At 40.4% G+C, this 26,976-nt stretch overlaps 1 protein-coding gene across 4 annotated transcripts in view; it reads right to left on the reverse strand.

Moving 5' to 3' along the window:
* Positions 1-26,976, reverse strand: part of LOC133097486 (contactin-associated protein-like 3) — a 149,045-nt gene that overhangs the window by 98,148 nt on the left and 23,921 nt on the right. For all 4 annotated transcript variants that reach the window (XM_061199366.1, XM_061199367.1, XM_061199365.1 and 1 more), the window contains exon 2: positions 5,916-6,063. In XM_061199366.1, coding sequence (XP_061055349.1) covers positions 5,916-6,063 — 148 coding nt within the window. The remainder of the gene's footprint in view (positions 1-5,915; positions 6,064-26,976) is intronic.

Consider the following 26,976-nt stretch of genomic DNA (forward strand, 5'->3'; position numbering starts at 1 on the left):
AATAGGTTAAGGGGTGGGGTGAATCAGGTCAAGAAAGCAATTTGAAACTCATTAAGTTTTATGTACTTGTGAAAGAACAATGTTCCCGATAAGAGATTGATTCCGTTTTCTTAATAATTGGTCCTATTGTCCAACTCTGAGGTTTTTCAAACATCACAGGTCATTTCAGGATTAAAATTCTGGTATCAAATTATAACATTTTAAATGTCTAGAAGTTATTTCTTTAGACTAATTTAGTTACTATAACCCACTTTGTTCTGCTGCACTTTATTAGATGTGTATTGGTATGTCTTTCAATATTTACTTTCAGCAAAAGCCTTAGATGTATTCCTTTAGATGCAATAATTTGGGAGGTGATTAAAGATAAATCAGTGAGTAATTGTGTAATAACTTTAATTGAAATTAAATAAATTAAAATAGCACTAAATGAATGTCTATTATATACAAAAATATGAGAGGCTGTTCTGTTTCATATGATTTTAGGGTTAATATTATTTTAACTTTAATATTTTTCTACTTAATATCAGATAAAACCATAAGGCTATATTATCAAAGTTTAGCAAAATTTATCGTTTTTACCCTTAGATAAAAATCTATCTTCTATTTATACTTGAACATAAATTGAGAATGAGAAACCTATGCCCAAGTTTAGCTGGTCTACAAAATACAGACATTTCCCCTCACCTGCACTGGCTCCTTAGCACCTGGAGGACAGAAATTGTGCCTTACTCATTTTATTCAGCGGGGGGCCTTGAATGGGGTAAAAGTTCTGTAAACACGTATTGAATTGAACTGACACTTTTTCTAATTGAGTTTGAGTATTTTCTACTGTTGCCATAATTGGAATGGATAATACAGATCAGTGTTCTCTCATATGACTAAAGACCATTATTAACTTCCAGAGTTTTTCTTTGTCATGGTGACTATTTCTCCTTTCATCCTATGTTCTTCTGTTCCTATTAATGCATTTTCTAAACTGAAATCTACTTAGAGTAGAACCAGTACTGAACAGAAGGAAGTTCCATATGCAGACTTTTCTCTTGATATTCTCCCTAAATATTTCAAAATACACATTATTTTTATAGAATGTTAACAACAGGTTTATAAATATTGACACATGTTGATGTTGTTATATAAAACCTACATTTTTGGGCTTCCCTGGTGGCGCAGTGGTTGAGAATCTGCCTGCCAATGCAGGGGACACGGGTTCGAGCCCTGGTCTGGGAGGATCCCACATGCCGCGGAGCAGCTAGGCCCGTGAGCCACAATTGCTGAGCCTGCGCGTCTGGAGCCTGTGCTCCGCAACAGGAGAGGCCGCGATAGTGAGAGGCCCGCGCATCGCGATGAAGAGTGGCCCCCGCTTGCCGCAACTAGAGAAAGCCCTCGCGCAGAAACGAAGACCCAACACAGCCAAAAATAAATAAATAAATAAATAAACTCAAAAGTTAAAAAAAAAAAAAAATCTTGACCCTCCTATTAGGATTGCTCACAGACTGTTGTGAAATAAAATTCATATTTAAAAAAAAAAAAAAAAAAACCTACATTTTTTTCACTGCAACAGTCTATGTATTCTTTTTTTTTTTTTTTATTGGAGTATAATTGCTTTACAAAGTTCTGTTAGTTTCTGCTGTACAATGAAGTGAATCAGCTATATGTATACATATATCCTCTCCCTCTTGGACCTCCCTCCCCACCCCCATCCCATCCATCTAGGTCATCACAGAGCACCGAGCTGAGCTCCCTGTGCTATACAGCAGGCTTCCACTAGCTATCTATTTTACACATGGTAGTGTATTTATGTCAAACCTAATCTCCCAGTTCATCCCACCCTCCCATTCCCTCCCTGTGTCCACACATTTCTCTACGTCTCTGTGTCTATTCTTGCTCTGCAAACAGGTTCATCTGTACCACTTTTCTAGATTCCACATATATGCGTTAATATGCAATATTTGTCTTTCTCTTACTTACTTCACTCTGTATGACAGACTCTAGGTCCATCCACATCTCTACAAATGACCCAATTTCATTCCTTTTTATGATTGAGTAATATTCCATTGTATATATGTACCACATCTTCCTTATCCATTCATCTGTCAGTGGACATTTAGGTTGTTTCCATGTCCTGGCTATTGTAAATAGTGCTGCAATGAACACTGGGGTACATGTGACTTTTTGAATTATGGTTTTCTCAGGGTATATGCCCAGTAGTGGGATTGCTGGAACATATGGCAGTTCTATTTTTAGTTTTTTAAGGAACCTCCATACTGTTCTCCACAGTGGCTGTATCAATTTACATTCCCACCAACAGTACAAGAGGGTTCCCTTCTCTCCACACTGTCTCCAGCATTTATTGTTTGTAGATTTTTTGATGATATGGCCATTCTGACCAGTGTGAAGTGATACCTTATTGTAGTTTTGATTTGCATTTCTCTAATAATTAGTGATGTTGAGCATCTTTTCATGTGCCTCTTGGCCATCTGTAAGTCTTCCTTGGAGAAATGTTGAGTTCTTCCACCCATTTTTGGATTAGGTTGTTTGTTTTTTTGATATTGAGCTGCCTGAGCTGTTTGTATATTTTGGAGATTAATCCTTTGTCTGTTACTTCGTTTGCAAATATTTTCTCCCATTCTGAGGGTTGTCTTTTCATCTTGTTTATGGTTTCATTTGTTGTGCAAAAGCTTTTAAGTTTAATTAGGCCCCATTTGCTTATTTTTGTTTTTATTTTCATTACTCTAGGATGTGGGTCTAAAAGATCTTGCTGTGATTTATGTATTCTTTTAAATAAACACAAGATTTTAAAACAGGCAATTATATGTTCTATTCCCTTCTTCTATTCCCTCTTAATGAATTTGATTTTCAATGCCTGATTTGACACAGGACTACAGTGCCACATGAATGATTGGTAGACTCCCATGGGGCTTACCATTCTGTGCCTATCTAGTCCACGTTTCTAATAATTTATGCACTCTTTCTCTCCTTTCTTCCTTACTCCTTTCCTGTCTTACTTCCTTCCCTCTCTTATTCAAACAATAAACACAGTGATAAACATAAAATTACATTACAGTAGTGGGGCTAAGACAACACAATATGACAAGGGAACACTTGAGAATGACACGGAGCATGAACATGGGGAGACAAAGTAGATGGCAGAAAAGAAGGGACAGAAGAGACCCAAAAAATGACTAACAACCTCGTTAAAGAAATGAGGGTGGAACTGGGGATAATTATCCAGATGTGTGGGGCTTCAGATACCTGTGTCAAGGATGTCAACTTGGAATTGGTCAGACAGTATGTAAATGTTGTTGAAAACTTAAGAAAGTGGATGAAAACTCAAAGAGAAACCCTTTTAGAGTGGAATACAAAGCCTAGAACAAGTACATAGGGAATGTTGACATTGGATGGAGGGGACTGCTAGAGAGGGGCGGGGTGAGGGAAAGTGAGGAACCCCATGCCAGACACTAGCCTTGGTATGCAGGTCAGCAGGGACTCTAAGAAGACCCCATGCACTCCATTTCTACTCTAGAAATGGGGGAAGGGCTTTTCAGTTAGTGAAAATATATATGTCAAGCCAAGAAGCCATGAAAATCTGCAATTTTTACAGGAATAGTAAATATCATTGTAAATGGAATGTAAAAAGATGAAACTGAAAAGAGAAGTTGCATATAAGAGACATTAAATGCCAAGATAAGCAATTTGGACATTCTCTCACTATCAACAGAGCAGTGGAAATACACATCAAAAAAGATAATAATTATCACTTTGAGCTGTAAACCATATCACACTAAATTACTGCCAAAAATAAAAATGCAAAGTGCTACACTTGAATAATTATTAATAATAAGAATGAAGACAAAACAAAGCCACTACTATTGAGGAATGTATTTCGTGTTGTTTTACAAATAGTGGTGATTATTTTCTGTTTGCATTTTTATGCTAGGAGTCCCTTATGCCCAACAGCTCGTGTTTGCTGAATTTAGGATGCATGCAGGTTCCATGACAGCTGCACAGCCAACTGGCCCTTCAGGGGACCAGACATGCAGCTTTGATCTTCCTGGTACAGACCTCTAACCCAAGAAACTAGAGTAATATCTCCTCACGAAGAACGTCAAGCTAACGGCAAATCCCCATCAAAGAGCACGTTCTGCTTTGAAGTCAGTAAACCTCGAGTTGTTTCCAAAGTAATGGGAGAAGGAGATGCTAATTTCATGGGATCAAAGAGAAACTCTAAATATCAGGTGTCCTAGCCATTGCAGCAGTGAGCAAAGCAACAGACCCCAGAAGCAAAAGGATGAAAGTTAATGATCAATGGAAAGAGGGAAAATAGATACATAGCAATTCAACACCATCTATGCTAAATGTTCCATGGACTCATAAATACTAGAGAGCAGAGGCGGGGTTAGGAAGCAGAGCCAAAGTGGGACAGGTCATTAGGAAGGGGTATGAAACAGAGGCTGAAGGTGACCCTTGAATATGGGATGGGTGGCTTGGTGAGACTCACCTCCAGAACCACCCATTGTCTGTTGGGTTACCAAAGTGGAAATGATATCATTGCTATTCAACAACGCATGTCCACCCCCATCCCTGTACCATGAGAACACTAAATTCCTGCTCCCACAATTTATATATGCTGTTTCTTCCTACAAGCACCATCCCTGCCTCCTGTCTCACTGCCCATGCCTTCTACTTTGAAAACCGACTGCTGGAAAGGTTCCTTTTCCCACCCAACTGACTGAATACTCTCTTCCCCATGCCCCATGTTCATGTTACAACATTTTATATTTGTTTTGTACAATTTTATGACTTCTCATAAAATCCTGACAAAGAAATAGATAATTTTAGAAGCATCCCCCACATCCAATACAGTTCTCTGCAAATAAATAAATTCATATATGACAAGTGAGGGAATAAAGAAATCAATGTCTGAATAGTATGGTAGTTATGAAAACAAAATTAGGAAAAAAGACAGATAGTTTTAAATCTTAGATTCAATATGTAATGGCTCCAGCAAACTTCTTAATTTCTCCAAGTTTCAGTTTCTTCTTTCTCTGAAGCAGTGAGATTACTACTATACTGAATTCATTTGGTTGGTGTGGGAGTTGATTGAGAAAATGTCTGTAGGAGGTAGGATCTGACACATTAAATATCCTGTAAACGGTAGATCTTATGGTTACACTTTTCTGCAAAGTTAATGCTCTGATCAGGTACAGAATGAGGTGTGACCAAAAACCCAAGATGTTCCCATCCAACTTATTCTTTGGGTTATTCTCCAGTTTTCTAGAATATTGTTTTTTAAATTATTTTTTTCTTTTTGTGTTAATTTAAGAAATACCAGTATATTCTGGACCTCCAAAATGGCAGCTGTAGAGTTGATCCCCTATATATTTCACTGAATGCTTTTATGCTCATGTTTATGCTCACATTGGCTGCCAGCTCTTTTACTTTTATCATCAGTGGGGAAAAGAGGGAAGACATAATACATAAATGATGTTCAAAAGAAGGTTCCACAGCGATGCAAGTAAAGTAGAGGGAAAAGTGAGTCATCATGGGGAACAGGGAACACAAGGACACCTGCACTCACCTGTTTTCCCACAGGAGGATCATCCCAGTGTCAGAAGACAGCACCATCAATCACAGTAAGTAACTGTTCTTGATTTGAACTTTGTTCATTTTATGAACTGCCTGCTATGAAACAGATATTCTGCTAAGCTCTGCGAATCTAAGATTCTAAGGCTCATTTCAGGTCCTCCTCTGAATTCAACCTTAAAATAACTATAATATTATCAAGACTTTCCATAAACCCAGTTCTACATGCACAGGTATTTAAAAGGTTGAAGAAGTCAAGTTCAGTTTTCAATTTGGTGTTTAGAACACATCACTCCGTCATCAATTTCCATCGGGGAATAAACACCACTTACTGTATGCACATCCATACACTTCAATCCTCATCCCAATCCTGCCCTTGGGATTCCAGGTTAAGGGGAGGAAGCGCAGGAATCTGGCTTCGAAGGGAGGCTGGAGTCTGTAGTGCACCACGCTGTCTGCATTTGTGTTTCCTGGAAAACCCTGGGAGAAAATGGAGAAAGGCGTCAATGTGTCTGCAGAATATCGTCTTCCTGTTGTCACCTCACATGCTAATGAGTGATCAATGCTTCATTTTGTTAATATGCAAATGGATGCTTGCTTTTGAGAAACTCTGCTAACATTTAAAGAGGGATGTGACAACCTCTTCAATGCCTGGATTAGTGACCATCATCTAAATTTTCCTTATTTGCAGGGTAGTTTAAGTTTCAATGGCAAAATTAAAGCAGCTATAAACCTGCTACTTTTGAAGGCTTGCTTTTAGAAAGTTACTCATCCCCTAAATCATTTCCTAACCTCCAAGCAGTCAAGACACTCACAAGCAGCCTCACATCCAGGACAATCAAGCACAATGGTAACCTGCAGGTTTTGTGATAAGAATCCTAGATCCAAAAATTTGAGAGCTGGGGGGGGACCTGATCAGCGTTCTAGTTCAAAACCCGTAACTTATAAATGCAAAACTCAAGCCTGAGAAAATGAAAAGATTCTGTGGAGGCAGGACAGCTATTATCCAGCATGGCCAGGACAAGATCCTGGGGCTTTGGATTTCAATCCCTGTGTTCATTGTGTGTTGTCAGGCTGCCCCAAGTCATCAGCATTTAGGGGGTGCTTGGGAGAAACATATCAATGCCACCTGCTACAAGACAGAGGTGTGCTTTCTTAGCCGCAGTCATTTGGCTTCATGCTAGAAGGGGTCAGCATGAGAGCAAAGGAACTTGTTATAAGGAATGTGACTTCTTTTTCATGGTGTTCTTTTTAATGTAAATATCAGCAAGAAGGGAAAACAAAGAATGCATGATGTTGCTGTACATATAGCATCTTAACAGAAAACGTTGCCCCATCCAAGACCTGACCAGTTTAAGCTCTGAAAACAGAGTAAGGGCTCTCAGGTATGGGTCTCTGCTGAAATCTACTGTCAAATGTAAAAACTGTCTAAATTTCACCAATTTTTTGGAATCCACAGTGAAAACATAAAATGTAGTATATTTTTGGATGGGTCACCTTCAAGTTCTGCACTCCTTGATTTCACAAATTTTTATTATCCAGAAGTCAAAGGTGTTCACATAATAGTTCTCCATTTAATAGTAATAAAATTAGGGAACAAAAGGGGTCGATGCTTTCTCATGCTCACTTGCACTAGGGGGACAAACCCACCTACCTGCCATGCAGTTAATACAAACAGCCAGATATAATTACGCAGCCCAGGAGCAAGACTCTTTAGTTCTACCAAAAATGATGCTTGCCTAGTTATTTAGCTTTGTGAAATGCTGAGCCAGGTTTAACAACCAGACCAAACAAAGCCAGTAATCAAGTTTGTGAATCATGACCACCAGGGAGATTTCCTTGGTATAAATAGATGGAACTAAAAAAACCCAGAAAACTCAAATGTAATGAGAGTGCATGTCCCAGACGTTATAAAGAAAATGTTTAGATTATAAGCCTATAAAATTCCTTACACTAACTCATCAAAATTCCAGGATAGAGAGTCTTGTTCCTACTTTACACATGAAAATGCTGACTTCCCCAAGGTCACAGCGGTAACGAGATGGAGAAGGATTTTGAGGAAGCTGGTTGCCACAGGTTAACTCTGCATAGGACTGCCTAGTCCACTGTTGAAACTCTGAACCTAGAGTAGGGCTGCTGAGGAAGCACTGGTGGCTCTTCGCTTCCATGCAGGACTTTTCTTCCTGTTCCTACGAGCTTCATTTTTTCACGTGTTAGAACAAACTTCTTGGTTAATGAATGAAACACCACCATGGAGGCACTCAATCATTTCTCTTGTTCAATGAAAGTGAAATCTTTGACCTACATCATCTTTTCTTTCAAGTGTTAACAACCGTTGTGCCAATATCAGGTAAGCTCTTTTCACTGCCTCTATGCTCCAAAGAAGAACTCAAGAATGTCCACTCCCTATCTTTACACTGGACCCCAGGCTGATGTGGGTAGAAGCAGCATTTTCCCAGCTCCACCGCTGCCTAGGGCGTGGCCTTAAGCTGGTAATATCTGCTGCAAGTCACAGTTCCCTCGTCTACAAAACCAGTTTGGTAAAACCTACTTTAAAGATTTGAGTACTAATTAAGTGAGATAATGTCTGAAATGTAACCCACCCACTGCCCACCTGGAGGTAAATGCTCCAGGAGTGGTGGATGCTGTGCTTGTGGCCGTGGCTGGTGTTTTGGTTATTACTGGTGCATTTGGTAGAGAGAGCTCATCTGTCAGACTCTGCATCCCGTCTTTACATTTAATCTCCGGTTCAATGTCCAAGACCTCCAGATAAACAGTCAGGAGAGGAACATTGCCTCTTACATTTGCTGCAATTCTAAGGTTATAATTCAAGGTAAGAAGTAAAATTGATATTTATTTTAGTAGCTGACAAAACTTGTAAACCTCAGCATAAACTACATAATGAAATTATTTCCTAGGAATGCTACTTAAATTGTTTTATTTTCCTTATATAATATTACTTCTTTCTGAAGTAGTTTGTTTATTGAATACAAACTCTGAAAACTGTACTTCAGCTTGGTGTGATGACAATGCCCTACAGCAAAAGGAATTTCTCTTTTTGTTTTAATGAAATTTAAGGCAGAATACTCTTTTTTTTTTTGAGACAGACAGTACGCTTCAAGAAATATTTCAGGTGAGAATAATCGATGTTAATAGTATATGAATAGAGGAGATGAAGAACACACTCTACAACTTCTGAGATCTGCACACAAAACATTCATTATATGTGATTTTAATCACAATCAAATATTTGAAATGTATGTACCTATGTATACATATATGTATACCTATGTGATTATCTTAATTAATTCTAATTTCAAGAAATTACATTATTTTTGTCCTATATAGAACTATCAATAGTTCCTTTGAATATAAATAAATGATACATTTCTTTAAAGATACAGAAATTTAAATGAAATGAGTTTGGAGTAGAAGGGATCTCTACTAGCATGCCACTCAGACATTTGGAGCTTATTACTGAAATAATCTCATATTTTTTACTAAGCTAATGTTTATCTTTTAAAAATGTGGCATAATCTATTATTTGGATTATATAATTTTGCTTTGGTGTTTCTAGAACAGACGTAAATGTACAGGCTGAGCATAGAATGTCGGGAACAAAGGCCCACTCTTGCTTTGTTCTAACAAGTGGAAAAATGAAGCTCGTAGAAACAGGAAGAAAAGTCCTCCATGGAAGTGAAGAGACACCAGTGTTTCCTCAGCAGCCCTACTCTAGGTTCAGAGTTTCAGCAGTGGACTAGGCCGTCCCATACAGAGTTAACCTGTGGCAACCAGCTTCCAGAAAATCCTTCTCTATCTTGTTACCTCTGTGACCTTGGGGAAGTCAGCATTTTCATGTGTAAAGTAGGAACAAGACTCTCTATCTTGGAATTCTGATGAGTTAGTGTAAGGAATTTTATAGGCTTATAATCTAGCCATTTCCTTTATAGCATTCCTCTGTTAGCTATTACAGAATTAAAAAAACAAAGCAACAAAACTCTCCCCACTATTGATCACCAGAACCACTTTAGTTTGATGTAGACTCAACAGTCAATAGCCTAAGGACATCACAAATGAACGTTTTATCCACTATTAAGAACAAATATTGTTTGATAAAGTTTTCAGTTTCTACAAGCATGTTTTTTAGCTACGTGCGAAAGTGACTAGAGTCTGTGGCTTGTGGTCCACTCACATGCTATAAATGTATTTCCAAAATAATTTATTTAGAAATTGATGATGCTTCTGAAAAGCTGCCAAGTCCTCATTTAGCTTGTTTAGCAATCACATCAGTGGCATCTAAACAATCATGAGAAAGGATCGGTATGAAGCCATGGTTTCTGGTGTAATGTTGAGTCATCACAATGCTGTATTGAACGACCTTCAAGATGCCTGTAATGCATTTATCAGTTTAAGTTTGAAGTATTTGTGACTTAAGAAAGACTTTTACATCAATTCTTTACTTCAAAACGTGAGAGGCACTGCTTATAGCAATAGGTCTCAATGCATTAAAAATTAATGAAGATTGTCTCTACTCTCTGTCACTAGGAAATCAGGGATTCATAATTCAAGCACACTGTTAAGAGTATTTTACCAGGCTTCCCTGGTGGCGCAGTGGTTGAGAGTCTGCCTGCCAATGCGGGGGACACGGGTTCGAGCCCTGGTCTGGGAGGATCCCACATGCCGCGGAGCGACTGGGCCCGTGAGCCACAATTGCTGAGCCTGCGCGTCTGGAGCCTGTGCTCCTCAACAAGAGAGGCCGCGATAGTGAGAGGCCCGCGCACCGTGATGAAGAGTGGCCCCCGCTTGCCGCAACTGGAGAAAGCCCTCGCACAGAAACGAAGACCCAAGACAGCCATAAATAAATAAATAAAATTAAAAAAAAAAAAAAAAAAAGAATATTTTACCACCTCTGAGGTAAGGGGTAGGATGTTGTTGGGATTAAAAGGGCACACAGAAATCCCCAAGTTCTAATTCTGGCCTTTTTAATTGCTGGACCGTGAAGATCTTAGACAAAACATTTTATCTTCCCAACTCTCAGCTTCTTCATGAGTAATGTGGGAACAGTAATAAGTATTATTGTTAAAAATAATAATACTCTGTTCCTGTTATTTCCAGAGGTTCACAGACCATGAAAAAGTATACTAAAATTACTTCCCATAATTAGACAATGAAAAAGTTGTACTAAATTGCTTTAAAGCAAATGGTCTTGTTAATTATTTTTAATATATTCTTGAACTGCAAAATACTACAACATTTATACATGAATAAAATTGAGGAAAGTATCCTTTCACTTCAGTTTTATCGAGTGAACTAAAAATTCAGTTACACAGTTTGCAATGCCAAATATGTGACCTGGAGTGAGTCACTCTTTGAGACCTTGTTACAGGGAAGAACCAAATCTGACTACACGTTGAATCTGTTTCTTTTACTTTAACCTTTGCTTCCTGTTGCTTTTGTTCACTAAAAGGATACTGTCTATACATAATGGCCTGGCTCGGGGAACCCTGCCCCTCTGCCTGAATGTTAAACCAAAGTGCCTTTGTTCAGGGAAACATCTGGACTCTGTCCATCTGTGGATGGATGCAATTAAGAAGAAATTAACACAGCCCCTCCCTGAGGCTGGCCATTCCAGGGGATATTCGCAAAACTTATGGCCCTTTTACCTTACTTCCTCATCTCCTCCCCCTCTCTGTGCTATAAAAGAAACTGGCATCCAGACCCCGGTAAGATGGTTATTTTGAGACTTTAGTCTGCCATCGTCTGGGTCTGCTGGCTTTCCGAATCGTATTCTTTCCCTCAATGTGTCATCTCTGATTTATTGGCCTGTTGTGCGGTGAGCAAAACGAGCTTGGATTTGGTAACAACCTCAGTTTATCCGGATGCGGGTGCTTTGTACCAGGTGAACGCTAAAGTTTTCCCTTGTGTAGATAAGTTTACCTCAACACGCTCCAGAAGGTAAAAGAATAATCTCTCCTTCTGCTTGATTAAAGTAAGCAAACATCTACCTAAAGTGCACTTAAAATATTTGCTTTCCAGACATTTATGTAATATATTCCGCCATGAAAATCTCAAGTGGTGGTCAATGTGTTGGAAAAAGTATGCACTTCATCAGTATTTCCAGTTTGGGTTTATGGCCTCTTGGTGGAAGCAAGTCACGAGAGTCAAAAGCAGAAAGAGACAACCATCTCCGTGTGTCCCACCACCTTCTCCTACAGCAAGAGGGGACCCACCTGCCCCATGGCTGAGCACAACTACACCACACAGGAACTCACAGCGCCTGGCCCTGAAATAATCCAAAACCCAGGGCCAATGCAGATCTGTGAAACTGGGTCCTAAATGCTGCTTTTAATTGACATGCTTTTGTTATCTGTATTGTTTAGACAGCTGCAACGTAAGCATGATACAAATATTATTGAAATCAAGTATTTTTCAAACACATTGCTAAAGTTATAGGCTTTTACTTTTTTTGTTTTTCCCTCCTGCTTGAAATATTATTAATCTAGGATGGAAGACAGCTCACCCTTCCTGTGCAGCAAAAGTACAGCTCAAGTTTCTCAATACTCTTTCTTTCCCAATCTTTCTAAATGATCAGGAAGAAAACATTTTAGAAGACATCTGGGAACATATCTTTTGCTGGCAAAAATGTTGAAAACAGAGAAAAAGTCAGAAAAAAATTACTTCCAAGGACATCAAGACCATATTTTGAAACTGTTACCGACCAGGGTTCTTGGCGTCCTTAAACAATAAAAATTGATCAAAGGCCAGACAAGAAACTCAGGCAAGGCTTTACTGGGGCCCCTGCTGCAGCAGGGGGGAGCGAGAACAAATAACAGGTCCCTTTGCTTGCTTGCTCCCTAAGGGAGGGCGAGCTTGCTCCTTATATGGCAGTGGTCCCCAAACCTTTTTGGCACCAGGGACCGGTTTCATGGAAGACCATTTTTCCACGGACCGGCAGGGGGTGGGGTGGGGGGATGTTTCAGGCGGTAATGTGAGCGATGGGGAGCAGGAGATGAAGCTTTACTCACTCCCCTGCCACTCACCTCCTGCTGTGCAGCCTGATTCCTACCAGGCTGCGGCCTGGGGGTTGGGGACCCCTGTTATATGGCGTGAGGGTAGGGGTGTGTCCAGGGGTCGGGCCAGAAGGGTGGCTTAGGTGGTCTGCCCACCGCTTAGGTGGTGTTGCGTGCAGGGGGCAGGCTCAGTACCTTGCTTTTGCTCTGGGCTCTTCAAAAGTGGCAGTTGGGTTTTTTGGTCTCTTTGTATCTTTTGTCCAGAATTTGCCCCAACTGGGCATGCACATCGTTATTTTTAGTCCCATACAGTTTCTCTGTATTTTGTTGCTCGAGGAGAGGTGTGTCGAGGTGCAAGCACTGCAACACTGCAGCAAAGGGCCCCAGGTCCCAGCAAAGGGTCCCAGGTCCCAGCCTGTCTCAAAATCAATATATGGCTGTTGAAAACAATACTAGAACACTGCAAATAAAAGTATGTTATTTGATACATGGCACAAATTTAGTTCTGACAAATGAATTGGCTTCTAAACTTCAAGAGTAACACAAAAGAAGAAAATGAAGTATGGTTAGTGTTATAAGGAATGCCTCAAATGAGTGCTGGGTAGTGGGCATATTCTATTAGCAGCTTCAAGGAATTAAATAAATTAATGAAATTAAAGGAATTAAAGTATTTAACTGTGAGTCTAGACTGTTTTAGGACTACTGGGAGAATAGTACTAACCCAGTGGCCTCCTGTATATGTTGAAAATAGTAATATGCAAATTGGGTCATTTGTACAAAATTTAGGAAGATTTCTCATTAAGAAGTTCCATTGACTTAAAGTGATACCAATATGTGTTTAGTTCAACATTAAACTACTTCAAATGGTAGGGAATTCCTTTAACCTACTGTTATGTTGAAGCCCGAACCCCCAGTACCTCAGAATGTGACTGTATTTGAAGAAAGGGTCTTTAAAGAGGTGATTAAGGTAAAAGGAGGCCATTAGGGTGGGTCCTAATCCAATCTGACTGGTGTCCTTACTAGAAGAGGAAATCTGGACACAGAGAGGCACCAGGGAAGCGTGCACACAGAGGAAAGACCATGTGAGGACACAGCAAGAAGACAGTCATTTGTCAGCCAGGGAGAGAGGCCTCAGAAGAAACCAACCCTGCCAACACCTCCATCTGGGACTTCTAGCTACCAGAACTGTGAGAAAATAAATTTCTGTTGTTTAACCATCTGAATGTGGCATTTTGTTACTGCAGCCCGAGGAAAATAATACTCTTAGCTTCTGGATTGGCCTGTGGTGGCCTTGCTGAGTGACTTGGATCAGTGAGTCCCTTATGGCTCAGCCACAATCCATTATACTCATGACCCTCAGGGTCTCACAAGGTTTGTATGCTAGGTGGGTGCAATGTTCGCTACCACTCTCTAAGTCTGCCTTATTTCCAAAGTAGTTTAAGTTTCTCCTCAGACCATCACTGACCGGTCTAGTTCTGGCAAGCAGAAGGCACTCGGTGGCATTGTTGAAATTCAGGAAGTTTTCAAGTTTAATTGTGTCTGCCACTTGAATCCCCGGAAGAGTATGTGGCTGAGAAGAACCACGATGGTACCTCCTAGCTAACTCAGACCATCCTTAACCACATTCCACACCGTCCGTGCCTAACAGACACTTGTTAACTGACTCAATTTTCAGGGCCAATTGGTCATTTCTAGGCCTTTCCATTCTTTCTAGTGCAGGCTCCTTGTTTTTTCCTATAGAGAGGGCCAGTTCAGAGGTGTCCTCTATGAGTCATCACTCTTAAGGACTCAGGGAAATTACCCTGAGTCCTTATTTTTGAAATGTGGCATCACTTATTTTTGAAATGTGACAGATTAAGCGCCTTACTAGGGAATGACCATTTCTTAGTTAATGAATGAAGGGCCTTGGTCGTGCCCTCCTCAGGAGCAGAGCCTCCAGAGCTTCAGAAGGACTTGGTGTGTTCTGTCCACCTTAGCACAGGACCATGCTGGTATTTTCATGTAAGAAACTAAGGGTGTTAAATCAGATCATCTTACTAAAATAATAGAATATAAGATTGAAGGAAAGCTCCAAGGTAAGAAAGACTGAAGGAAAGGAAGAAAAAAAATCAGAACCAAAAGAGATAACAGTGATAACATCGCAGGCCTGAGTCACCATCCTGAGAAAGGCTTGCTGGTGTCTAGGAACCTGGATTTTGGGAGGGCTTTCACCACTCCCAGAATTGATAAGAGTGACTCACTGCTGCCTAAGATGTTTATGCAAACAATATGGTTGGTGCTGAACACTTGCTTTCCTTCTGGAATCTGGGATTTTGATATGTACCAGGGAGAGGGTGCCTACATGACCATCCCCCATAAAAGCCTGGGCTCCTAGGCTGAGGCTAAGCTTCCCTGGTTGGCAACATTTCACACATGTTGTCCTCATGGCTGGAGGACTTAAGCGTGTCCTGTGTGGTTCCACTGGCAGAGGACTCGAGGGAGCTTGCCTCTGGTTTCCTCCAGACTTTGGTCCACTTGCCTTTTCCTTTGTTGACTGTACTTTGTGTCCTTCTGCTGTAATAAATCACAGCTGTGAATATAACCCTAGGCTGATTCATATGAGTCCTTCCAGTGAATCATGGAGCCTGGGAGTGGCGTGGGGGACCCCAATACAGGAGTGATCACGGAGAACTGCCAGAGGCAAAGAACCCAGAGCGAATGCAGCCTGGAGACATTCCCTATAGGACACAAGTTACCTCCATGAGAACTGCACAGAACAAGCTCTTAACATAGCATCCTCCTTTCCACCTGTCACAGATGGGCCTTTCATAATAACAGGAGATCTGTTCTGCATTTCCACACTTTCAAGTAACAATCACAGGTCACAGGAAGACGTGTGACACAACATACTTATATATTCCAAGCGCTTTATCTAGTAACAGGGCAACTCTACGAGGCTTTCTCAAGATTTGGCTCTTTCGGTGATTTCATTGCTTCTGAGAATGAGATTATTATCTTGTGCTCAATAAAACATACAAATAAAAAAATGTGTTAATGTCTTTACTAACTGTTAGATTTTGGTAGACTAGTATAGGCTATGTGCGGTAGGATTAATTCTTAGATTTGCCAAAGTCCAAAAGAAGAGAAGCAGGTAGGCATCAAACTTCACACTTGTCATCACAAGAAAAAGAATGTGTAACAATGTGAAGTGATGCTTGTTAACTAAACTTATTGTGGTAATCATTTCACAATATATACATATATCAGATCATTATGTTGTACACTTTAAACTTACACAATGTCATGTGTCAATTACATCTCAATAAAACTGGAAAATAAATTTCACGCTAATGGTAGACATCTTGAACAAAAATTCCATTTTTAAATAATTTGTGAGGGAGAGTGAAAGCCACTGAACAACTAAACCCTTCTGAGACATTCCGTATGGATTTTTAACCTCTTTCAAGAGGATAACTGTCCATTTTAATATTAGGGAAAAGTAGACAATCTTGCAACAGTGGAATGAAAAATTCCTCCATTCAAAATTTTCTTCTCAAATCAGAATATTTAGATTTATCCTACACTGTGTTTATAAGGGAAACATACTTACTACCACAAGATTTTGCTCTAATTTATGCAAAAAATAGTAGCTCTCTTACAGTGTTTGTCACAATTCCGATTTCAGAGGAAGTGTTAAATAGGATTTAGCCAAATATGTTTAAAAATATGTCAAGATCGGGGCTTCCCTGGTGGTCCAGTGATTAAGACTTTGCCTTCCAATGAAGGGGGTGCAGGTTCAATCTCTGGTCAGGGAGCTAAGATCCCACATGCCTCAAGGCCAGAAAAGCAAAACATAAAACAGAAGCAATATTGTAACAAGTTCAATAAAGACTTTAAAAATGGTCCACATCAAAAAGCTCTTTAAAAAAAAAAATGTCAAGATCAAACAGCTGCTTTTAAACTAATTGTGTATTTAAAGCTGTTTTGGTAGTTTTAGTGACAAAATAGAGATGCTTTTTTCTCAGCATTTTAAATTTGAGTTAGCAATACTGTTAAACCAAAATGATTAGGGTCATACGGTTCACACTGTAATTTCAAAATTAACTCTTACACAAGAGAAGTTAATCTTAGAATAGGACAAAGAAATATAAATTTGAAAACTAAGTTTAAGTAAATGTGAAATAAGTCCTTTGCAACATACAATTGCCATTTCATAAGAAAAGTAAAAGGCTGTGTGTTAGTCAGAGCAGAGGTAAGACAATTCTCCATGGGTTTCTCACATTTCTGCACATCTTACAAACAGAAGCACCGACAGCCCTTTATTCTCAGCTTACCTTTCCAAGGATGCTTATATAGAAAACAGCCTTGTAAGATAATGTCCTCTTCCAGAGGTAAGGGCAAGCATGCTTACCTCCCAAAAGATTCTGATTCCCTGAACTCTTGTATTATAACCCACTGTGTGTGCAGGCATCCATCTGGGCCTATCCACACAGCCCCTGTGTGACTCAGGGTCAAGGAGAACCAAGGCAAATATTCTGATGCCCATGCTGCCTGCAGTGGTTTATAAGTAACCAAGTAAGTAATAGAGTCCTTTGTTTCTGACCCATAAGTCTTCTGTCTTCTACCTGCATCCATGAAAACGGCAGGCTAACTTGTTGCAAATAGGGCAAAATCTCAGATACTCCAAAGTTCTGGATGGAAAGATTAAAGTTCATCTCTCAGAAGACTTACTATAGAATGCATATGAAAAGGTCTATGACTAAATAATCTATTTATTTCAGGTCACTATGCAAACATTTATATATTTTAACATATTGATCTGCTCAATATGTTAAAATATATATGCATGTTTGTGCTCTTTTGTTTTTTATTGCTGCATGATTAGAAATTCTTCTTTGTTTCCTTTTTAAAAATGGTATGTATTGCATTGTTTTTTGATAGAAAATAACAATGAAAAAAAATGTAGTCTGTGGTCTCACTAGTCAGAAAATCCCTGGTGACATAAAAAATAAATAATAGACATATAGGCACACTTGGCTAGAAAATTCAAATAGTACAGAAAAGCTTAAAGAACACAGAAGCCACTCTTTCCCCCAGCACCAACTTAACCATTTTTATGGTTTATTAATATTGTCTGGGTTTCCCTGCTGGCGCAGTGGTTGAGAGTCTGCCTGCCGATGCAGGGGACACGGGTTCCAGCCTTGGTCTGGGAAGATGCCACATGCCGCGGAGCAACTAGGCCCGTGAGCCACAACTACTGAGCCTGCGCGTCTGGAGCCTGTGCTCCGTAATAAGAGAGGCCGCGATAGTGAGAGGCCCGCGCACCGCAAAGAAGAGTGGCCCCCGCTCGCCGCAACTGGAGAAAGCCCTCGCACAGAAACGAAGACCCAACACAGCCAAAAATAATTAATTAATTAATTAATTAATTAATTAATTAAAAATGAATATCTGCTTTAAAAAAAAAAATTGTCTTTTACTTCTGCATTTACTGCTTCCCATAAATCCTTTCTTTTCAGATTTTCTGGTAGGAAACTCCACCATCTAAGACAGGGAAGGCATCAGGTTCCTGGTTTAGGCACGGCGGCCACCATCCCTCTGCCATGAGATCCTTCTCATCATTAACAATGTTCTAGGGAAGCTGCAGCTTAGGTTCCAGGCACTGGGGGAAACGTAAGCAAATACTTCCTCCTTCCTCTTCCCAACAGGGAAGTGTGCTGGGCCCACAAGACTCCAGTCCCTGTCACCTGGGGACACCCTCCCCTTTTCTCTTCCAAAAGGGAAAGAGAAAAAGATCTACCATGGCCATAGTTAATCTTCTGAAGAGCAGATCAGGAGCTTAGTTTTGCTTTAACCATTTAGAAGCAGGATCAACTGAAGTCACTATTGTGAACTGATTACCATTCATTTTTTTTTTTTTTTTTTTTTTTTTTTCTACTCTTGAGTCCTTCTAGTTTATTTTTCATTTTAGTTATTGTATTCTTTATCTCTCATTCTTCTTTGTATTTTCTAACTCCTTGTTAAAAACTCCTAATTTCTCACTCTGTTCATCCATTTTTCTCCTGAGTTCTTTGATCATCTTTACAATCATTACCTTGAACTCTTTTTTTTTTTTTTTTTAAACATCTTTATTGAAGTATAATTGCTTTACAATGGTGTGCTAGCTTCTGCTTTACAACAAAGTGAATCAGTTACACATATACATATGTTGCCATATCTCTTCCCTCTTGCATCTCCCTCCCTCCCACCCTCCCTATCCCACCCCTCTAGGTGGTCACATTTTTAATTAAAATGTGACATAATAAAAAGCATGCATCTCGTTAACTATATGTCACATTTGCTCAGCTCTAAATTTTGCTACACCATATTCTATTCATGTAATTTCAGTCTTTGAGTTTGTTTCTGCAGTAAAATTTCCACCTACATAAAATTTTACAGAATTGAAGAAACATGTTATGTGTACAGCCAGATCTTTATCATTTCGAAATGTTTATATCCATACTTCAGTATGCTTTGATGATCTTATTTTTAACCTCAGAGTACAGGTTGGACTCTTTAGATATGCAGATTAATCTATGATCTTGTGATTTCAGAGTCACAGGCAATGATGGTATCATTCACCAACCAATTGCTAGTGTCAGGAAGCAGACTTTTCTTCTGCCCTATTAGGTTTAGTAATTAGGGGCCTGCAAATTAAAATGACAAAAGATAGTTTAACAGAAGAAGTTTATTCATATATATGGGAGCTAACAAGAGAAGTTAACTATCTCACTAAATGTTTAAAGTTAGAGGTTTATATATCTAACTTAGCAGAGAAAAGGAAAGTGGAAGAAAGGACTTCTATTCTTTTAGAAGAATAAATGAAAGATAAGTAATTTTGTGATTATTTTGTGTCTGCACGTTCAAGGGGTCTTTCCTTCTTCTACGCGAATCTCCCCAGAGAGGGGATTTGTGGTAGGTTTACTCTTGATTTCTCTCCTGGGAGTAGACCTGTCTTGAAGAGGGAATCATAGAAGCCTCATTTCTCAGAAATGTCTGCTTTTAGTCAAATAAGGAAAGCTCTTTCTGCATCTGTTGATTCCCAAATGTTTTGAGCTTAAAATACTCTCCATACCAACTCTGAGGTTCCAACTGGGTCTCTAGGCATTCCTCCCTATATGTCCTCACTTGTAATGTCGTGAGGCAGTGCCTACTCTACCTTGTACAGATAAGGAAACTGGCTCAGAAGGACTCAGTTACCTGCCCCCAGTGAACAACTAGCCAGTTTCAGAGCTGGATTATTACAACGGACATCTGAATCCATAGCCCAGCCTCTTAGCCCTTTGAGACATGATCACTCAAGAGATCTTAGAGGGCTTCCCTGGTGGTGCAGTGGTTAAGAATCCACCTGTCAAGGCAGGGGACACGGGTTCGAGTCCTGGTCCGGGAAGATCCCACACGCCGCAGAGCAACTAAGCCCGTGGGCCACAGCTACTGAGCCCGTGGGCCACAACTACTGAAGCCCACATGCCTAGAGCCCGTGCTCCGCAACAAGAGAAGCCACTGCAATGAGACGCCCGTGCATTGCAACGAGGAGTAGTCCCCGCTGGGTGCAACTAAAGAAAGCCCATGCGTGGCAACAAAGACCCAACGCAGCCAAAAATAAAATAGAACAACAACAACAAACGTTTAAAAAAAATGAGAGATCTTAGAGCTCATGTGATCCAACCCTCTTTATGCTATTGAATAAATTTGTTTACCTCACTGTCAATCACTAAATGGGGGGTCTTGGACAATTTTCTCAGCCCATTTGTGTCCCGGTTTTTCCATCTGTAAAATGATTACAGTACTCACTTCAGAAGCATGCTTTGAGGAACAGTGCCAGGCACATAGTAAGTGCTAAGTATCTGCTCTTATTATTATTTACTTTATAGACATCAATGCATTCTTATAAAATATTCCAAGACTAAGTGTACAGAATAAAACATGTAAATCATCTCTTCCCCACCTGCCCACCCTCTTCCCAGGGGTCACCATCAGTGGATGTGTTTCTAGTCCTTTACCATCATAGTCATACATATTTTTAATCTGTGCAAACACTCATGAGCTGTCTTCATGCATTTTAACAGAAATGGAATCATATTTTGCAAATTATTCTCCAACCTCCTGTTTCCATTTAAACCACTCAAGTCTTATAGATCTTTCCATGTCAGAACATCTCAGTGTTGCTCATTCTTTTTTAACAGCTGCATGGTGTTATTCTGAATGGACTTAAAATGATGTACCCTTCTGATATTGATAAGCTTCTAGGCAGTTGTGGGGCTTTTGGTTTTGTTTTTTTCATGTAGCTAGACAAGCCCCTAGTGATTAGACATGTGGAAAAGCTAAAGAGAGCATGTTGTTCCAGAAAAGTTCACATTAATATACAGCAGAGACTCTTCTCTCATGATTGGCTTCGTGTCTCTCCAGCTCTGATAGATAATATCATCTAAACAAACATTTGGGGGGGTTTTTTACCCATTTCTAGTGGGGCTGCACTTTTGGTTCCCTAACAACTTGCAGCTTCTGATCTGGGCAGAGTGAAGAACAAAAATAAAGGTGATGGTGGAGCTTGTGCCTAGGATGACACCCACTGGACTGAGATAATGAAACAGCCACTGAATGATGCACGTTTGACCCTGGGGATGTCAGAGGTTTCTAAGGGAGCTTTTAATGGGCTAGTATCACAGGGTCACTTTTTTTTTTTTTAATAAATTTATTTATTTATTTATTTTTGGCTGTGTTGGGTCTTCGTTTCTGTGGGAGGGCTCTCTCCAGTTGCGGCAAGCGGGGGCTACTCTTCATTGCGGTGTGCGGGCCTTTCCCTGTCGCGGCCTCTCTTGTTGCGGGGCACAGGCTCCAGACGCGCAGGCCTGATCAGTAGTTGTGGCTCACGGGCCCAGTTGGTCCGCGGCATGTGGGATCTTCCCAGACCAGGGCTCGAACCCGTGTCCCCTGCATTGGCAGGCAGATTCTCAACCACTGCGCCACCAGGGAAGCCCCCACAGGGTCACTTTTTAACAACAGGTTCTACTTAAGTTGGACTGCATCTTTCTGCGTATTTCTTTCTACCATCCTAGTTTCCTTCCAAACCAACGGGATGACAAACCATGCTACGATAACATGAACATGTCGGTTTACATGAGGGAGTAGGGAGTTTACCCTTATCTGGGGAATTCTGAAATAGAGACTCCTGGAGGCACTATTTCTACCTGAATGTTTTGCACACTGCTAACTAATCACTTCTTAACCGCATGAGAGAGGAGTTTTTCTATGTACCATTTCAAATCAGAATCCGATGATATTTTACCATTAGGCAACAAAAGATCATCAGTTTCCAAAATTTCGTGAAATTTACAATAATTGAAAAAAATTTTTGTGCTAGCAAAAGTATCCAAGAGAGAAGAATCCAAGCCAGGAGCAAATATATTATCAAATTATTCATGAAATAATAATGATAATGATGTTGTGTGTTTGTGGAGTGCTTTCCCAAAATGACGCCCTGAGCCAAGCACTTGGCTTAGATCACCTCACTTAATTGTCTCGACAGCATAATCACTCTCACCTAAATATGAATTCAATCAGTCTGACTGGTTGAAATGCAAGGAAGAGTTCACTGATGTTCCCTGGTTTATAAAGAAAACTGCTTGTTATTACTTCTCTTCTGGATTATTTCACAGACATTAGACCGAAGTTTTAGAAGAAAATTCCCCATTTTAGTTTAGCAGATCTTCCCATGTTTTTATCATGTCTTAGCTATAAAAATTTCAGAAATACAAATATATAATGTAATATAATATACACTTTACAAATAAGTAAAAGCAAAGATTTATCTCATTCACGAAAATGCTAAAAAAGCAAGATAGCAGAATTAATGCTTTAAACTTAACACCTGACTACTACAGACTAGTGCAGATGAATAAAGGTCTATAGAAGATGAACTATAGGGACTTCCCTGGTGGCGCAGTGGTTAGGAGTCCACCTGCCAATGTAGGGGACACGGGTTTGAGCCCTGGTCCGCGAAGATCCCACGTGCTGCAGAGCAACTAAGCCCGTGCGCCACAACTACTGAGCCTGTGCTCTAGAGCCCGCGACCTCTGCAACATGAGAAGCCACCGCAATGAGAAGCCCGCGCACCGCAACAAAGAAGAGTAGCCCCCGCTAGCCGCACTATAAAGAAGGACTATATGATGAACAGCGTCAAATTTATAATCATTGGGCAAACTATGAGGTACGATTTGAAATATACTAGAAATGGTCAGTGTCTTTCAAAATATCCCTTCTAGTCTTCCCCATAGTGTCTAAGGGGCCACCATGGCATTGAAATATTGATTTACTGTGAATCTCAAAGACTTTTCAATCTTAAGTGTCTTTCTGAAATGGAACTACCCTTTGTGGCATTCTTTTTTTAAAAAAATTAATTATTTTTTAAAATAGATCTTTATTGGAGTATAATTGCTTCACAATACTGTGTTAGTTTCTGTTGTACAACGAAGTGAATCTTTTAAGTCAGGGTCTCTCATCCGTTTATTCATCCAACAATATTACTTGAACCGCAATTGCCAGCAGGCGCCGTGTAAGGCTCTGAAGAGGATGGGAGACAGAGGCAGAGCTTTCCTAGGAAAGCTCACACTTTCACCTCCTTTATTCTCACCTGAGAGCAGCTGACACAGAAAGAGCAGGAGAAAATGTTGATGTCTGAGTAGGTAAGAGGGAAAGGACAGAACACTTTCTTTGACCGCCTTACTATGAGCTGCCGTGGGCTGGCTCTGTGGACAGAACATAAAACATGTGGAAAGACTGTGCCTGGGTAAGTGGTTTCTACATGGACTATTTCTAAGACGGTGTTATGCTCTTACAATTTCTCACTTTCATTGTATAACTGTCTCTACTCTGAGTACATTTCAGAGAAAAATCTTAAGTGAGCATTCAAGTAAAGCAATGAAAATGTACTGCAGTGTGATCAAGCAGGTATTTTAGCGATTTATAATTATGCCTCTAACATATAAAATGCTCTACACTTCACAAGTTGGGCTTGTTAGGAGGCAGATAAATTCATGAATGTGTGCAGTCTCTATTATATTTCTATCCTGGACTATTTTTCTTAAAGATTTTTATAGCTGCATAGGAGGTGATTTTAAGAAAAATACTTTGACTACTTTTTTCATTTTAAATACTCACTACAAATATTGTAGGAATATTCAAAGATAGAATTCTCCTGTTCACCTCCTGTCTTGAAGAAGCTTTTACTTTGTGTTTTTGAGTGACATAAAGTCTCTTTGACTTTGTGTTTGAAAGTGACATAAGTGTGGTAGGTGTCCTGATACAAGGATGGCATTTTCGGTTCCGTGCCTGTTTCTCAAAGGTTCAATTAAGCACAGAGGAGCGGGTGACTTCCTTACTGTTTCTGTGTGGGCTCCGCCTGTCCCATCACTGAGTCTGCCTGTCATCCTCGTGCAAACTGGCAGGCAGTTTACAGGCCCCATGGGGTCTGTGTCCTGGCTTCAATGTTGGACCCATTAGGAGAGCCCTGGGGGACCATATGAGTTGCCCACAGGGTCCTACCTGCGCTCAGGGGAGTAAAGGGGGAGACTGAGGGCAGTGAGAGCCCCCAGCGCCGCTGCCCCTGGGCTCCCTCCCTGGAGGTAGTGATGACGCCCAGACCTAAGAGCCTTCTGCCCACGTTTGCTGCGCATATAAACTTAGTGAGGAAGCGATGAATTTGTGGAGAAAAGAATATTTTTTTTAAGTCCAAAGAACTAAATTAGAGTTCCTGACCTATTGTGATTCCAACTTTGCATACATCTCTTAATCTCCATGAACCTCCATTTTTCTGTGCAAAAGAGAGGTAACAGTGATTGCCCTGACTACCTCCACGATGGAAGATGTATTGGTGTTTTATGTACAATGAAAAACTATACAGGAGTTCCATGGCCAACGGTTTGTAGAATGAGGCAAGGTAGAATAAAAACAGTGACAGAAGGAACAAAAACAGAAAGACGAGGTGTTCTTTTCTTTTAAACAATAACGTATTCACTGAGGAGTCTGAAAAGTTCCAGGAGCTGGGTGCTGCAGAGCCCAGCGGACACCATGGAAACCTCAGCGGGATGTCCAGTGTTTCAATGTTGCATCACCGTTAACTAATAGGCAGCCAGTTTCCTCTCCCTAACTTTCAGAGAACTAAGGATTGTATATTTTGGAAAATAAGGTTGAAAATGAGAATAAAGAGTGAAGATGATTGGATTGTAAATTTTTTTTTAAATTTCCTATTTTCCTGCTGCCTCAACACCCAGGGGACCAGGTGCGCGGGTGTGCCCAGGCTGGTTCCTGCTGCAAGATTCCCTTTTTGCCCTCCCCGACTGTGACCTAGACATTCCAAGAAACAATGAAATCTCCTCAAGCCTTGTTTCTGCTCCACCCAGACTTGCCCAAGGTCCTCACTCTCTCTCGACTCCCCGCCTGCTAGGTGGCTGCTGCATGGTGAGGTGCACCCTGTCTTCTCCTCTAGGACCTGTGAGTATAATAAACCCTTTAATTTCTTCTGCAGAAATATTGCAGTGGCCCTTAAAGACCCTACAAGGGGGACTTACTCCCCCATTTACAATGATACTGGCAGCAAATGGAATTTTAATTCCAAATGTATGCAGTTTGGGAAAGCTAGATGATTTCCTATACAGACTATCTAGAAGGTTCTGTTGGCTCCTAGACACCCAATAAGCTATTAGAGAGTCTGTTTCCTGGACCTTGGCTCACAATAGCTCAGTTTCTCAGGCCCCGTCTTGATTTTCATTCTCCCTATTTACACTGGCGCTTATGACTGTCAGCCATGGTTTATGACGAATAAAACCCTATTGTGTAAAATGCACTAGAGTGAGGACCTTGCACAACAGGTGATTTAGGTATAAGAAGCTATCCTTCTGCTATATTCTTTTAAAATACTGAATCATTTTTTAAAACATGAATTACAAGCTGTCAGGGATGTCAGTCATGTACACGCAGATATGCAACTAAAACTGTGCAGGTGTATCCCTCAGATTGTTTAGTGCTTACAATTTATTTTTGAAAGACATTTTGTGCTACGTGAACGTAATCTAACATATAATTTTGGTATGTTTTACGAAAGCGACAATCATACTTCTCACTATTATCATTTAATTCATATGAAAAGAGTTAGTTTGGCTTTTGCTCAATTTTGAATGTGATTTTTAAATCTCATTTTATTAATTTAGATGAACTATAAAACTATGGTATATCATAGTATCAGCAATTCAGAAATCCTCAATGCAGTTTAACTTTCAACCTGTTCCAAGAGGATTTAAGGGCATCATAATGTCCCAGGGCTGTAAAACTTTGCTTGTGGATGTATTAACCATATGCTTATCTCACATACAACTTTTCAGTCTTAGAATTAATGGTTTTTGTGAATTAAAAATTATTCTGCAAAAATTAGCATAGCTGTCCTTGCCTTTAAGCATCACTCTGGTGAGCTGGTATTAGGAATAATGAGAAGAAACTTGTATCAACCCTGCCCCCCACCACTGGTTAAACTACAATATGCTCTATACACCGTGAATCACTTCTTTTAAGAAAGTTATCTTAAGAGATGGCAGCTGCTTATACCTGGAAATGTAGAAAATACTTCACTCACAACGTTTACGGAGACTAACTGATGAGGAAACACCCAAGGCAGAGACAAATGAGACGGAGCTGTGCACTCAGGGACGCACGGGCTGGGATGCAGGAACCAAAACTAGCACCAAGTGGCCCCTGACCTGACGTGATTCTGCAGGGAATTGCAGCAGATACGTTTGCTGGGAAATCAGGCAACGCTCAAGGAGGAGGAGGCTGCAGGTTTGTAATTTAATGATGAGGAATTTAAACTGTTGCCACGAAAGGAGGGGCATTTCTGGTAGAGCAAACCTCCATGCAAAGGCCCGGACTTGGAAGAAGGCGGCGCACTCTCCGGACAAACAGGATGCTGGGTGGAACTTGGCTGAAGTTTAGGAAACAGGATGGTGAGAAGAGTCTGGGGAGTCAGGTCAGGGCCACTCCTGAGTGTGAGAGTAAGGAAGGGAGACCGCAGTCCCCAGGCAAGGGGGTGCCCAGGGAGGCACGGGGGAGAGGGGGGAATATGCCCACCTTCTCTGGGGGAAGATGCCTCCCCCCTCCCCAGGCCCCACAGGGGTGGGAGGCGAGGCTGGGGGATTTGCTTCAGAACACAGACGGGAATCTATTGTTATAGACTGTATCTGAAATGAAGAAAATTAGTAATCAGTAATGAGTTAAAATAGACATCATTTTGTTTGGAATTAGACAAATCCTTAAAAGGTGCTACATACACACGGAAGTTCATTTATCTTCTGGTGCAGAGTCAGGTTTTAGTTTTAGT

Source organism: Eubalaena glacialis, chromosome 9 (assembly GCF_028564815.1).
Source record: "Eubalaena glacialis isolate mEubGla1 chromosome 9, mEubGla1.1.hap2.+ XY, whole genome shotgun sequence".
Classification (NCBI taxonomy): domain Eukaryota; kingdom Metazoa; phylum Chordata; class Mammalia; order Artiodactyla; family Balaenidae; genus Eubalaena; species Eubalaena glacialis.